Source organism: Clupea harengus, chromosome 21, assembly GCF_900700415.2.
Source record: "Clupea harengus chromosome 21, Ch_v2.0.2, whole genome shotgun sequence".
Lineage (NCBI taxonomy): Eukaryota > Metazoa > Chordata > Actinopteri > Clupeiformes > Clupeidae > Clupea > Clupea harengus.
In genome coordinates, this window is record NC_045172.1 from 18,445,000 (window position 1) to 18,459,999 (window position 15,000).

The 15,000-nt window shown below is 47.1% G+C and overlaps 1 protein-coding gene across 2 annotated transcripts in view; it reads left to right on the top strand.

The window, feature by feature from the left end:
• pard3ba (par-3 family cell polarity regulator beta a) overlaps positions 1-15,000 on the top strand; it is a 152,348-nt gene that overhangs the window by 131,985 nt on the left and 5,363 nt on the right. For both annotated transcript variants that reach the window (XM_031558420.1, XM_031558421.1), the window contains one exon: positions 9,987-10,054. In XM_031558420.1, coding sequence (XP_031414280.1) covers positions 9,987-10,054 — 68 coding nt within the window. The remainder of the gene's footprint in view (positions 1-9,986; positions 10,055-15,000) is intronic.

A 15,000-nucleotide genomic window follows, 5' to 3' on the forward strand; every position in this document is an offset into this window, starting at 1 on the left:
CATGCATTCATGATGTATAGGATAACTGTTGTGAAGCACAACTAAGAGCATGTGTGTATGTGTTATGACAGCAGCTAAAGAAATCTCAGATAGTTCTTAGTTTGGCTCTCTAGTTTGTGACGTGTGTGTGTGTGTGTGTGTGTGTGTGTGTGTGTGTGTGTGTGTGTGTGTGTCAGGGACAAGAGAGTTCATGCATGCATTCATAAACACAGATCAAATGTATCCAGTCTTGAGTGAGGGACATCTTGCCCTGTACCTACATAGGCAGAAGAGTGAGCCTTTCACTTTGAGGTCACAGAGAGTGAGCTGACGCATTCAGTGGTTTTGTACAGTTCCAGCGGCTCAAAAGACAGACATGTAAGAGAGAGATCTCCTTTCTAATGAACAATAGAGAGGGCGGTGAGAGAGGAGGGGAGGGTAGAGAGGAAGAGAGAGCTAGAGAGGATGTCAGCGAAGCCATACCAATGCCTTCCTTTTGAAGTCTAAAAGAAGAATATTGTAAGCTGTTTTTACATGAAGGTAACACAATGGGCAGAAACAGGGTAGAGGCCATGGATGGAGTGATGAATGAGGTGGCCATGGATGAAGTGGGAGAGAGGATGAGAAAGAGAATGAAGATGAAAATAAAGACAAAGATGGCGGCAGTCGGATATCTGTTATTGCAAGCAGCCTTGGGGACTGTGTGTGTGTGTGTGTGTGTGTGTGTGAGTGTGTGTGTGTGTGTGTGTGGTGAGCATGGCCTCACTCTTTTCTCACTGCTCTTTTTTGCAGCTGTGTTAAACATCTCAAGAACGCAATTATACTCGAGTGCATTTCAACGCACACAAGGTCGCTCTGCCTTCAGTGTGTGTGTGTATGTGTGTGTGTGTGTGTGTGTGTGCCAGCACACCCATATATGATAGTATGTCATGAATAAACCCGCTGCTTCACTTTAAATAGACTAGACTTTCAAACCAACACAGGCCTCAGCTTGCTCCATAGACTGTAACCATCCCATGCACCTTGAAAGGCTGTGGGCAGATGTAGCTGTTAAAAAGCCTAGAGTGTCTTTTTATGGAGAGCTCCTTAAACGCCGCGCTGCTGTGTGACGTGACGTGGTCACGCCGTCTGAGGTCCCGTGCTGGTCTCCACTGGGTACCCACTGGCCAAGGCTTCTTTATTTTTAGATGTTTCCGTTCATGTTGCTTAGTTACAGTGTGAAGTGTGTACAGTGCATGTATGGCCCCAGGGCACGTGTGTGTGAGTGGGTGAGTGGGTGGGTGGGTGGGTGGGTGTGTGTGTCTGTGTGTGTGTGTGTGTGTGTGTGTGTGTGTGTGTGTGTGTGTGTGTGTGTCTGTGTGTACCACCTCAGGCGCAAATAAAATCTGACCCTGCTGCTCCTGACATCCTGGCACCTACTCCTGATGCCTTACTGCAGGCTGTACACACACACACACACACACACACGCACACACACGCACACACTGGAGCACACCACTGCCTAACACTTGTTTTTTGTAAAAGGATCTTTCTTTCTCCCACACTCTCTCTCTCTCTCTCTCTCTCTCTCTCTCTCTCTCTCTCTTGCTCTGTCTCTCTCTCTCTCTTGCTCTGTCGCTCTCTCTCTCCATTCCATATGTCTAATTCTCCTCCTCCTTTTTCTCCGCCCACTGTTCCTCCTGCTTGTCTTAATCTTTGTCTCTTGAAATATCACTCTTTTCTCCCCCACACGTAGCTTAGCTACTGCTGTGGATGGCCAATCATAGCTGATTGACTGGTACTGGTTGTTTGCCCAGCGTGTTGTTGCTATAATGCTTCATGTCATATGTCTGGAGGTGTGCTTATATCCCATCCGCTTATTGTGACTCGAGCAACAACGATAGCAGTGAAATGCAGTGTCATCCTCGGCCAGTGTTTTTAAGGAGAGAAAATATTGCCGGAGCTGGATTAGGCATCGGACAGCAGAAGCTGGGTCTGTGTGCTGACGCTCTCTTGACCTACCCCACTGTGGGGGTATCAGACGCTGTGTCAAGATTTGGCCTGAAGTGTGACCAGAATGAAGAAATAATATTGAAAAAGACACGCACACACACTCATCCTCTCTCTCTCTCTTTCTCTCTTTCTCATCCCTCCATCCTCCCATTTTATTTCCCTGTATTTGATGGCTGGCATCGATCACCCTGATGATATTTTAATGTGTGGCGCGAGGGAGGCGTTTCTCGTGCGTAAACACTCATTACAGCCGCCTCGACTGGCTAAATAAATAACACTGAGGCTAATTAATAAATAACCACTGACATCTTTAAAGCAAGCAGGCAAGACTTTGCTCCTCCCGTCCGCCGTGATTGATGGTTATGAGTCTCATCCGGTGGCCATTCCCGGTGCATCTTGGGATGCCGGCGCTGGCTTGTGGCAAACAATGCTGTGTTTTTTGCGGTTTAAATCCGGTTCTCATCGCGGCGGCACGCGCGGTACCCAGGTTTTAATGGTGTGAGCCGCTAACGATGCCACACAGACAGAGACACACACACACACACACACACACACACACACACACACACACACACACACACACACACACACACACACACACATATGCTTGGCCGAAGGGCTGTGTAATGAGCTGCTGTTGCCCGGCGGGGGTGAGTCACAGGGGCATCTGTTAATTTTTTTCGAGTAGCCATGTTTCAACTGATCCGGGATCAGTGTGCTGCGTGTCAGTCGGTCTGCGCCCGGGTGGTTGTGCTGTTCCCAGCTCATTTGTAGTCAGGGCCGCTGATGTCTTAAGGCCAAAATTTGATGGATGTGCTGCAGAGGCTGTGAGGTTTGGAGCGATCGGTTGAGATGGAGGGAGTGATGGGGAAGGGAAGACAGAAAGCCAAATAAGAGATGGGGGAGAAAAGAAGGGAGGAATACAGAGGAGTGTGAATAGAGAGGGCGAGACACTGATCTGGATAAACAAATGAAATATAAATCTGGGAGGAGAGAGAGCACTCTGTGTGTGTATGTTATACTCACTGACACGTCCCAGTGGTCTCCCTGCTTCATGTATTTCAGTAACTAAGGGTTGTTGACAGCTCAGCTCTACACATGATTGTAGTGTGTCCATCAAGGCTAGACTCACTCACACTTAACCCTCCCACAAGAAAACTTTTGTCATTTTCCGTTGCTCCATCTTTAAACAACATCCATGCCTGGGAGTGACGCACTGTCTGAAGTGCCTGACAGATAGTGCTTCTTCTTGTCCTTAATGGCAACTACAAATTGCTAGTGTCCCCTTGGCTCATGAATCGGTTGGCGCTGCAAGATTGAAGGTTTTTACGCCAGCCCAGCACAATTACAGAACACATAATTACACGTGTCTGTTTGGAGGAAAGAGAGTGTGAGAGAGAGAGAGATAGAAAGAAGGAGAGCGAGGGGGAAAAAAATAACTAAAATGTTTTGCCTTTTGTGTGATCCTCTAAGAATAACAGAATGATGACAGAGCCGGCTAAAATTGGGAAATTGCCGTTGTTCCGTGCTAGAAGCCTCCCAAAAGTGTTTTAATGTACCACGAGTGTTTCTGGTGTGTGCACTTTGTACAGTAGCTGAAATTGGGAGATTGCTATTGTACTGCGGAAGAGTGCAGATTGCAGGGTTGTTTTTTTTCGGAGGCAGAGAGGGTTTATTCACTAAGTGCACTTGGAACGCTCGTTGAACACGCAAATGTACGGTTCTTATGGTGTGTGTAAGTGGCCCCGGTGGTTCAGGAGCCGTACTGTAACCCATGTTGGTGCGGAGAAGTAATTGAGAAGGGGAAAATTGTGGCTGTCAAATGTTTTCCTCTGGTGCACATTGTTTGAGTGAGTGAATGAGCGCGTGAACAACTCTCCAAATGATTGGGAGCCGTTAGAACTGGAAAGTGTCAATGTGTGTGTAGGGGGTGTGCGTGGGTGTGTATGTGTTTGTGAGTCGGTGAGTGTGTGTGTGTATGTGTGTGTTTGACTGACGAGAGAAACAGGGTGAAGAGTTGAAGGAGAAAGTAGAGGGTGAAAGGTGTGAGTGAAGAGTATCACTGTTCCAAGCGGGCACAGACAGATTCACATATTTGTGCACAAGGACTCACTAGCACACACATACAGTACAGTTTGGACTGAGAAATTGATGGAAGACTTTCAATTGGATCAGATCAGATTATTATATGTGTAAATCTTTGTCTAAATCATATTGGAGTGTGTGTCTTATATGTATGAGAGTGTAAAGTGAGCATGTGTAGAGGTGTGTGTTAGGTTCTGTGTTATGGTGTGTTTTGGCGAGCCATTGTTTGAAGCTTTTAGAGTGACCAGGTGGGAATTTGACTAGAAAGAGTCTCCATTTGGTACCCTTTTATATGGCAGAGATTCCCAAAATCTTTTTCATCAAATTGACATTCCCAAACACCCTAACCACAACAGTCATCACACTGCAGCCATATGCTCTCCAGTGGCCGTCTTAAAGAGTGTTTCCATTCTCTCAGTCCACCAGGCATTCGCATAATCGAGTTCAAATGTGAACCGGATTAAAAAAAAAAAAAGAATGAAATCACCGCTCTGCTTATCTGCTGTGGGTGCTCTAATCAGATAAAGTTCATGATCAGACTGCGGCAGTCGCCGGGGCGCTTCACTTGGAGGAGCCCCGAAATGGCTTCACCATCTGCTGCTAACTAGGCTTGGGGGGGGGGGGGGCGGCGATGGCGGCGGTAGCGGCGACGGTGGCAGCAGGCGGGGAGGAGGAGGGGGGTGGGGTGGGTGCAAGGCTGCGAGTGTTTAGGGCACATTAAGGGCTCTTGGACTGTGGTGCCGGGACATCAAAGGCCCTCCAAGCCCCCCCCTCCTGCCACACAGCGAGCCTCCAGAGATCCCCAGGGGAGGCGAGGGAGGTGATAAGGCCACAGCTCCAGACCCGAATAGGGTCCCAGCGGACCGACCCGGGGACTGAGACGAAGAGAGAGAGAGGGAAAGAGAGTGGTGATGCATCACAGTAAATAAGCCATAGATTGCAGCCTTTCCCTCTGTACACTGGGCTGAGCCCCATGACAACAACAGAGCAGTTTCAGCCCAATAAGGTATGTGATTGATAGATGGACCCAAATGGATTAAAAGACAGTGAAAAGAATGGGGCCTGTCAGAAGAATAAGTGTTATTAAAGTGCTCACCAAAGGAACGCCTTCTTTGTGAGCGGTGCGTTTAATGCTGTGTACAATTTCAGATGGAAAGACTGTTATTAACCTTTAGTAACCTTGTTAACAAAGGTAGTTATTAACCTTCCTGGGTTGGCTCTTGTGGTTGGAGACACTAAGAGCAGCGTCGTTAGGAGGATAGGAGAAGCCGTGTGACGGCGGCATTTGTCTGTCTGCCTCTTTAGTCAGACTTCCAATCTAACTCTGACTTTTTCACGAGACCTTTTATACAGTTACATCTTATCACAAGACATTTACAGAGTCTTAAGGTTTTTTTTCCATTGACATTTACACAGCCCCAATGTTTGGAAATATTGAAAGTCTAGATGTTGCCTTCCTGGCAAGCTTAAGCCTGAGCCTGCACAGGGATGATTTTAGCACGCCTTCTGACGCATCCGGAGATGTGTTGCTGCGAAGTTTGTCTGATCACGTTGAGCGCAGTCCCTCTTCAGGACCGCCCACGCAGCTGGATGCGCGAGGAACACACTGGGAGCCTGGCTTTATTTATTTATTTATTTATTTTTTGATTATGTATTTATTTATTTATTTATTTGTTTATTGTTGTGAGAGACTGAGTGCTTCCTGAGTCCCGGGTTTGCAGCTAGTTCTGCTGTCAGAGCTGTGTCTTCCTTTCCGTGTTTTGGCTAGGTCTCCTCAGAAATGGGCTTTTTTGGTGCTCGGGTCTAAATCAATGGCATATCATTACCGAGATGACAAGAGCATCGACACTGAACTCCATCGGTGGTATCACAGTGATTCTGCCAAGCCACTGTGGGCAGCCATGCCAGCTGTCAGTAGGGGGAGCTCTGTCTGTCTGTCTGTGTGTGTGTGTGTGTGTGTGTGTGTGTGTGTGTGTGTGTGTGTGTGTGCGCTCATTGTTGGACAACACTAATTAGCGTCTGAGCAGGATGGGGCCATTTCTGCCTTTTTAAATGAGTGAAATAGATGAGAGAATTAAATATTTTTTATTTAAATTCTGTCATCACTTCAAGTATCCATTACATCACTTTACAGTGTATCAGCACCACAACTCTCACACACACACACACACACACACACACACACACACACACACACCTCTCCATGCTTATTGGAACGCACACATATGCAGATGCATATATTAACAGCTTTCTGTTAATTGGACATTTTGGGAGAGAAGTTGTCAGATTTGCTGTGATGTGCTATTGGCTACTGATCTTGAGACTTGTGAGATGATTCCTCAGGGCCAGAGCCCCTTGAGCCTTGCAGTGCTAATTGTTAGGTGAGTGTGTGTGTGTGTGTGTGTGTGTGTGTGTGTGTGTGTGTGTGTGTGTGTGTGTGTGTGTGTGTGTGTGTGTGTGTGTGTGTGTGTGTGTGTGTGTGTGTGTGTGAACAAAGGCAGGAGTATACTTATCTCTGATTGTGTGTGTGTGTGTGTGTGTGTGTCAGTATCTGCTCTCCTCTTCACCGTGGATGCAATAACAGATTAACAAATTCATCATTAGTTTGTAGCGTTTCAGTGATGGTCATTGACTTAGACAGTGGTTTTAATGAGTGTATTCTAATTACCTTATTATCTCCTATATCCCCCTTGTGATTATCCTAGTCAGTTTTGTATGCTTCTAACTACTACTAAAATACCTCTTTATTCCCATAGCCTGTATTTAAATGCCATTTTGCAGCAGTAACAGAAGAGACATTGCACTGAGTGACTTTGTTCAGAGGAAATTGCTGCATTCATATCAAATTGCAGTCTGTTGTGTTTGAGTGCATTCAGTGTGTGTGTGTAAAGCATTTGGCCCCATTTGTCTGTGTGTGGGTTTGTGTTTGTTTAAGTGTGTGCGTGTGAGTGTGTGTGTTGTTCCCATGGCTCTGCTGTGCACAGAGTGACCTTGCCCTTCATGCTGCCTTTGCTGTGTGTGTGTGTGTTTGTGAGTGTATTTGTGTTTGTGTTTGTGTTTGCTCAGCCCTCAGTGCGTAAATACCATTGATCTAATCTCTGCACATCCATATGCATGACTTCAGCTTGTTTATGTGTGTTTGTGTGTGTGTGTGTGCCCAGCATTGGTATTCTCTATGTGGTCACACACACACACACACACACACACACACACACACACACACACACACACACCCACCCACCCACCCACACACACACACACACACAAACACATTGTCCATCCATGCCATTTTATTAGTGGGAAATGAAAGCGACTCTAGCCACCAGCTCATTATAATACTCAACTAGCATCTCAAAGCGAATCGGCTGAAGTCGTCATGGTACCTGAGCAGAGGCGCTATATCTCCCTCTGCAGAATGATGCTTAACGTGCTGTGGTGAGACTCATCCCCTAACACAGTCGAAGATACACACACACCCACACTCACACACACTCTTTCTCTCTCTCGCTCTCTCTCTCACACACACACATCCACACAACCCTACACTCTCTCTCTCACTCTCTCTCTCTCTCGCTTTTACATGTGCACACACGCACACACATTCACATATACACACACGCGCACACACACACACACACACACAAACAAACAACCAGCATTGTGAGTCATCCACAAATCTTTGAAGCCCCCTGCAGTGCTGCTTCTGTGCATCTCTCTCTCTGCCACCCGCCCCCTCCCGCTCCTCACCTGCAGTGTTAGTTTCTGCGCTGACTTCCTGGTTTCTGCTTGTGTTAATCACCTGCAAGAATGGCTCCCCTCTCCTGGGCGATGACGGCTGATGTTCACGGCTCTGTTCATGTGCTCAAATGCACTTATGTAACGCTGTGATTGGAGAGAGCACTGGTGGGCTGAGTTTAGCAAATGGACTAGAAACGGAGCGAACACACCAGACACATGATGTGTCTCACACACACACACACACACACACACACACACACACACACACACACAAATGGTCTCATAAATATACACAGACAGACGTGCACATCAAGAGATGCGCGCAGGCAATCTCACACACACAGCAGCTGGAGAAGTGTGTTTCGTAAGACAGTTCTGTGTGAAGCAGAGCAGAAACAGGGGAGAATAATCTACTTATCCACAGGGCCAGTCCTCTCCCCTCTGCCTTCAGACCGTCCAGGCCTTAAAAGGTCATACGACTCAAGAACAGGAGAGGAGAGAGAGACAGAAAGGAGACGGACGGAGAGAGACCCAAATGGTTGTGGGGAAAGATAAATTGAGAGGGTTAAAGAGAAAGGCAGAGGTGGTATGTGGAGAATGTTCCAGAATAGTTCCTAAGAAAATGGCCGTGTGTGTGTGTGTGTGTGTGTGTGTGTGTGTGTGTGTGTGTGTGTGTGTGTGTGTGTGTGTGTGTGTGTGTGTGTGTGTGTGAGTGAGTGAAAAGGAAGAAAGAGAGCGATGAGCGCAAAAGAAAGGACAAGAGAGCGACGAGACAAAGCCTCATCTCCCAGCTGACCCGTGATGATTGTAATCACTCGCCTCGTCCCACCCCAAAGCTGACCTTTCAAACCCTCGCCTTCGCCTTCGCCTCCTCTTCGCCTTCGCCTCCTCTTCGCCATCGCTTGGCTCCTCTCTCCTCTCCAGCCCCTCTCTGCCTCTCCTGGAGATGTGTGGCCCCACGGAGGCTTCTTTGTGTGCAGAAAGATCACATTTAGCATGCAGAGACCAGCGGCTCCTCTACAGCCTTCGCTACTGGGAGTTAGGGCAGTCTGCTCTCCCCTCTCTCTCTCTCTCTCTCTCCCTCTCTCTCTCCCTCCATATATCTTCTATGCTCTCTTTCTTTCTCTCTTTTTTTCTGTCTCTGTCCCTCTCTCTCTCTCTCTCTTTCTTTCTCTCTCTCTCTCTCTTTCTCTTCCGTCCTGACGGATATGTTTTCATAAGTGTCTTTATTGAGACAAATGCCACCATTTCCCCTTTGAGTTAGCCGGTGTTTACATAATGTGCCTAACCTTCAGCTGTCACAATCACTCATGTCCACAAGGACCCAACATATATGCACACACACACACACACACACACACACACACACACACACCCACGCTCACTCACTCTCACATAGACACACACACACACACAACAAAACTCACCCCACAAATATCAGCACGCATAAACACAGCCATTTGAAGACAGAGCCACAGATGCACAAAATGACCTCAGTGCTTGTCCACATGCATGCAACTCTCTCACACACACACACACACACACACACACACACACACACACACACACACACACACACACACACACACACACACCCAGCACACACACCCAGCACACACACACTGGAACACACATAGATATACAAACATGTAGACACACACACACAGGAAAAAAGTGTCCTTGCCAGCGGGTAAATGATGTTTAGACAGCTCTCTAAGGCATATTTAAACGAAAAGTGTGTACATGTATGTAGGTGGACCGTGTGTTGGGAAGTGGTTAATGATGTCTGCTAAAAGGAATCACATTTTTAACCATGTGACTCGTTGAGGTTAATCAAGCTCTTCCTCTTGTACTGTGTGTGTGTGTGTGTGTGTGTGTGTGTGTGTGTGTGTGTGTGTGTGTGTGTGTGTGTGTGAGAATGATATAAAGACTCTTCCTGTTTGCTGTAACTTGAGAAGGTCTTCAAACATCTATGATCTCCCCCTCACTCACATTCCCACAATTACTCCCTAATCCAGGGATTACCACACAGACACACACACACACACACACACACACACACACACACACACAGGACAGACACAAACACACGGTTCCCCACTCACAGACAAACAAATGCACAGAGCCATACACATATAAATAGTTGTGTTTAACCCTCTTATGTCCTGTTGTGTCTTCGTGTGTTTACACAGATGGCCATGAGTAGTCCTGACCAGCGGATGGCTCCGCGATATGAAGATGTTTATTCCCATCAGCCCAGGTAAATTGGTGTGTGTGTGTGTGTGTGTGTGTGTGTTTGTACGTACGTACTCACATGTAGATGTACGTTATGGAAGGATATTAGGTTGCCAGATTGTACACCCATTGAAGTAACCAGAGGTGAAGAAGAAAGTCCAGTGGGACTCCCTCTCACCCCAACGCCTCCCCCCTCCTACACACACACACACACACACACACACACACACACACGCTGCAATAATCCTCTTTAGAGCCCCTAATTAAATCTGGAGTCCTTGCTTGCAGAGGGCCTTCCCGTCCTGTGAGTTCACCTGATCCACTCTCCCTACACTGACACACACAAACACACACACACACACGCACACACACACACACGGTTATGTAGTCATACACCCAAAGACACAGTCTTCTGTAGAAAACGGAAACACCACTCATAGACATACACACAGAGAGAAACCCCCACAGCAAATTGACACGGTCTTCTGTAGAAAACTGAAACACCACACATAGACATACACACATTACACTGTGGAGAGAAACCCCCGCACTCCGTCACACACACACATATAGACAGAAGGGGAAACTGCTGGAAGCCACATTGAGTGGTCGGGCCATATATCACACAGCATATACAGTCTAAGTGCTGGGGCGGGGTTAGAAAACACTGCTCGTGTGCACGCACTCTATCACGTGTGACTGACCCCAGATGTCTCACAGACAGCGGCTCCATAAGGACAAGCTGTGCGTGGAGACACTAAACACCATGACGCTACTTAAAGGCCTTGTTGTTGTCGTCGTCGTTGTTGTTGTCGTCGTCTCTATTTGCCTTCATTTGGAAATCCAAACTAAGCCTTTCATACTGATCTCCAATTTCCATGTCTCATCTAGTATCTGAATGTTATGTATAGTGTGTTTAAAGATTATGCTTCATAATGACAAGCTGTGGGTAGAGTCGCTGAACAGTGAAACAGTGCTTAAAGGCCTTGTTGTTATTCCCGGAAGTGAGAAAGCGACGTGTGTCTTAAATGGAAATGAAAACAAGGCACTTTTTATGCTGATCCCCAGTTTCCAGAACTCAGCTACAGATCTGCATGCCATCTAGAGAGTGTTTCTAGATTATGTACTGAAAGTACCTGTCAATAAATAGGTGCATGCATAAAGAGTATTTTAATACTTTAATCAAATGTTCATAAGTAAGTACACTTTTCTGGAGTGTACCTCATGACTCAGTAGACCCACAGTGTGACTCCGACAGCACACACACACACACACACACACACACACACACACACACACACACACACACACACACACACACACACACACACGTGATGGATTTAGTTGTGTTCATGCCCATCTGAGTCTGAAGAGCTTGTGGTGAGCCCCGCTCCCCTGTGATGAGGGATGAGTGAGTGCAAATAATCAACAGCTCTCGCTGGCTTCAGTCTTCTGCTTGTTCAACTACATTCGCTGACTTGTTTTTGTCAACCTCAAAAGTGAGAGAGGAGAGGAGAGGAGGGTTGAGAAGGAAATAAAAGCCATCTTTCAGTGCTCAGCTTTGAGCCACCGCGGCCCCTCGGGCGCCTCATTCAAACCCATTTCTCTGTAAATGACTAGCTCTGCCACGCTGCGCTAGCACATTAGCATATTCTTCTCCCTCCTTTTTTCGCACACTCACTCTTTCTGTCTGGCAGCTTCTCGCTGTCCCTCTCTCTCTCCTCCTCTACCACTAAGTCTCTCTCTCTCTCTCTCTCCCTCTCTCTCCCCCTCCCCTTCGGTCTCTCCTTCCCTCTGGTTTTTATTTGAAGAGGGAGAAGAGGAAAGCAACACTCGCCCTGTTGAACTTTTCCTTGAATAAGGCTGTGTGTGTGTGTGTGTGTGTGTGTGTGTGTGTGTGTGTGTGTGTGTGTGTGTGTGTGTGTGTGTGTGTGAGAGTGAGAGAGAAAGAGAGCCACACACACACACACACACACACACACACACACACACACACACCTCCTGCGTCCTCTGAAAACATAGTTAAGTGAAATTAGGCTCACAGTCACCAGCTTGGGTTCCTGACAAAGCACAGTTTTGATTGGCTACCCATGTACCCATGTTTGTGTCCATGTGTGATTGGATTACCTGCCTTAAAGGGTGGGGCCATGGCATATTGTTGGCGTGCTGGTGTTCTCCAGGGTGTCTATAATCATATTTTTGTGCCACAGCTGGTGGCTAGGTCCTTGGGGCTAGGGTGTGTGTGTGTGTGTGTGTGTGTGTGTGTGTGTGTGTGTGTGTGTGTGTGTGTGTGTGTGTGTGTGTGTGTGTGTGTAGGTGTTTGGATGAGCACTGGGCTTGGGTCATTTCCAATTAAATTTAAGTTAATTTTAGGCAGCAATTGAATTAGCAACAGAAGCCGAAGCACTATCCTTGGACAGGCAAGGTTCCTGTTTCCTGATTAGAAATAATATAATAATGAAAAGACTGTGGTGATATTTAAGGCGCCGTGTCAGAACGTCTATGTTCTCATCTATTTCTAAGAATAAATAGTTCCCTTATAGGCTGTCTAGTCCTGTAAGCTTTTGTTTGGAGTCACATTTGGTCATACCCATGAGTATGAGGAGCAGTCTGTTGACTTGGCCTATGTGAATTGAAGATGTAGAGTTTGTCATCGTGCATTGTGTCGTTCTATTGGCTTGGTGTCTGCCTCAGGAAGAGGGAGAGCGTGCCGTTGTCACAATGTTGATTCAAGGCAGTCAGGCTAGCTGTCGTTACTAGAAAACATGCTTGGTGGAATCCGCCTCCGGGTTCACTGTGGTTGTGTTAGAGTGAGTCAAAGCCCTCCTGGTGCATAGAGACACAGAGTGTGTGTGCCCGTGTGTGTGTGTGCGCACGTGTGTGTGTGTGTGTGTGCCTGTGTGTGTGCCCGTGTGTGTGTGTGAGAGAGAGAGAGAGAGAGAGAGGGAAGAGAGCAAGGAAAAAACGGATGGATGTTTCTGTGTGTGTGATGGAGACAGGGTGTGACAGGCAAAAAAGAGGCACTGCAGAGATGTGTGTATTTCACAGAGAGAGAGAAAGTATCTACTGTACGTGTTTCTGTTTCAGAGTGATCATGGGGGGATAAAGGCATAAAGAGGGACTTCAAGGCTCAGACAGCAATTTGGTGTGTGCGTGTTTGTGTATTGTGTGTTTGTGTATTGTGTTTGTGTATTGTGTGTGTGTGTGTGTGTGTGTGTGTGTGTGTGTGTGTGTGTGTGTGTGTGTGTGTGTGTGTGCATGTGTATTGTGTGTGTGTGCATGTGTATTGTGTGTGTGTTTTTGTATTGTGTGTGTGTGTGTGTGTTGTGTGTGTGTTGTGTTCTGTGTTATGCGTCTGCTGGCTGGTGGCGTTGAGGGAGAGGTAGCGGTAGCTAGACAGAGGGATGGAGACTCAGACAGAGGCTGGCTCCTCCAGTCTGGGCCCTCCAGGGGGCCTGTGGGGGAACTCTACTCTTCTCCACGCTACGCCTTCCACATCAGCCTCACAGAGAATCCTTGTAGCCTGTCTGTGTGTGTGTGTGTGTGTGTGTGTGTGTGTGTGTGTGTGTGTGTGTGTGTGTGTGTGTGTGTGTGTGTGTTAGTCTGAGTATGCGCCTCTCTCTCTCTCTCACTCACTTTCTCTCTCTATATGCATATACATATATATATATATATACACACACGTATGTGTGTGTGTGTGTGTGTGTGTGTGTGTGTGTGTGTGTGTGTGTGTGTGTGTGAGAGCCAGACACTTATTTCTCCTCAGCCCCTTCCTAGCGGTGCAGTGGGCTGAATCTAAGGAGTGCACACACACTCACCCGCTCATTCGCCCTCACTTCCCTAAATGGCCTCTCTGCCGATGAGACCACAGGGTCAAGTCCCCTTCAGGGCAGCAACACTCAGACACCCAGCTCAACCACTCTCTCACATTCATTTAGAAATCATGAAAACATCATTAATAAAAAGCATGAAGAATGGCAGTCCATATGTATGCAGTGTCTGTCCTCCATACCATTGTCAGTACTTTGTTCAAACAGTTGATGGGGCATTACAGCTGTGGTGGTTCACATTATAAATAGAAGCAGGGATAAATCGCTTTATAATCACTCATTGTGTCAAACCTGCCTTAAAACTTATCTGCACAAGAGAAGTCCTCCCAGTCCACAGATGCGCCCCCCTGACAAACATGCAGACATGATGTGCTGGAGGCGTGATGGGCACACAGTGGGGTTTCAGTGGTCAGCGTGCCCATGGGCACACAGTGGGCATTCAGTGGTCAGCGTGCCCAGGGCACACAGTGGGCATTCACTGATCAGCGTGCCCAGCCCAGCCAAGCAGCACTGTGTGGAGAGCCCAGACGGAACCTCCACCATGTGGCTGAGATGACTGGTTTCCCATTAAATGATGTGATTAGATTAGGAATTAAACCGCTCAGGAATGCGAGTAGCCTAAGATGGCATGGAAACATCTGTGATCATAGGCTAGCCACATCCACCATCCTAGGTTCTCCCCATTCCTGAGGTTTAATTCTATTCATTCTTTTCTCTCTATTTTATGAACTCGTCATTTCTCCTTTCCGTTTTATTGCAGTTTTTTATTGTTCACCCCCCCCCCCCCGTAACCAAGTTTGCCGCGAAGCAGGGAGGTCGTAATAAAATCAGATTTTTTTTCCCCCTTCACTAGAAAATGAAAGTCTGTGACTGTTTTTTGGAAACAGGTTTTTGGGGTGGGTATACTACAGGAAACTGCCAACCTCTTAACCACACACACACACACGTACACACACACACACACAACACAATACATCGCAACATAAAGACAGAAACACCTAGCACTATTAAATCACACTGCTGGCGTCACAAACAAACAAATTTAAAGGAGAGGGATATCTCTCACACACACACACACACACACACACAGAGAGAGAGAGAGAGAGAGAAACACACGTATACACAAGAAAGTTTGACTCAA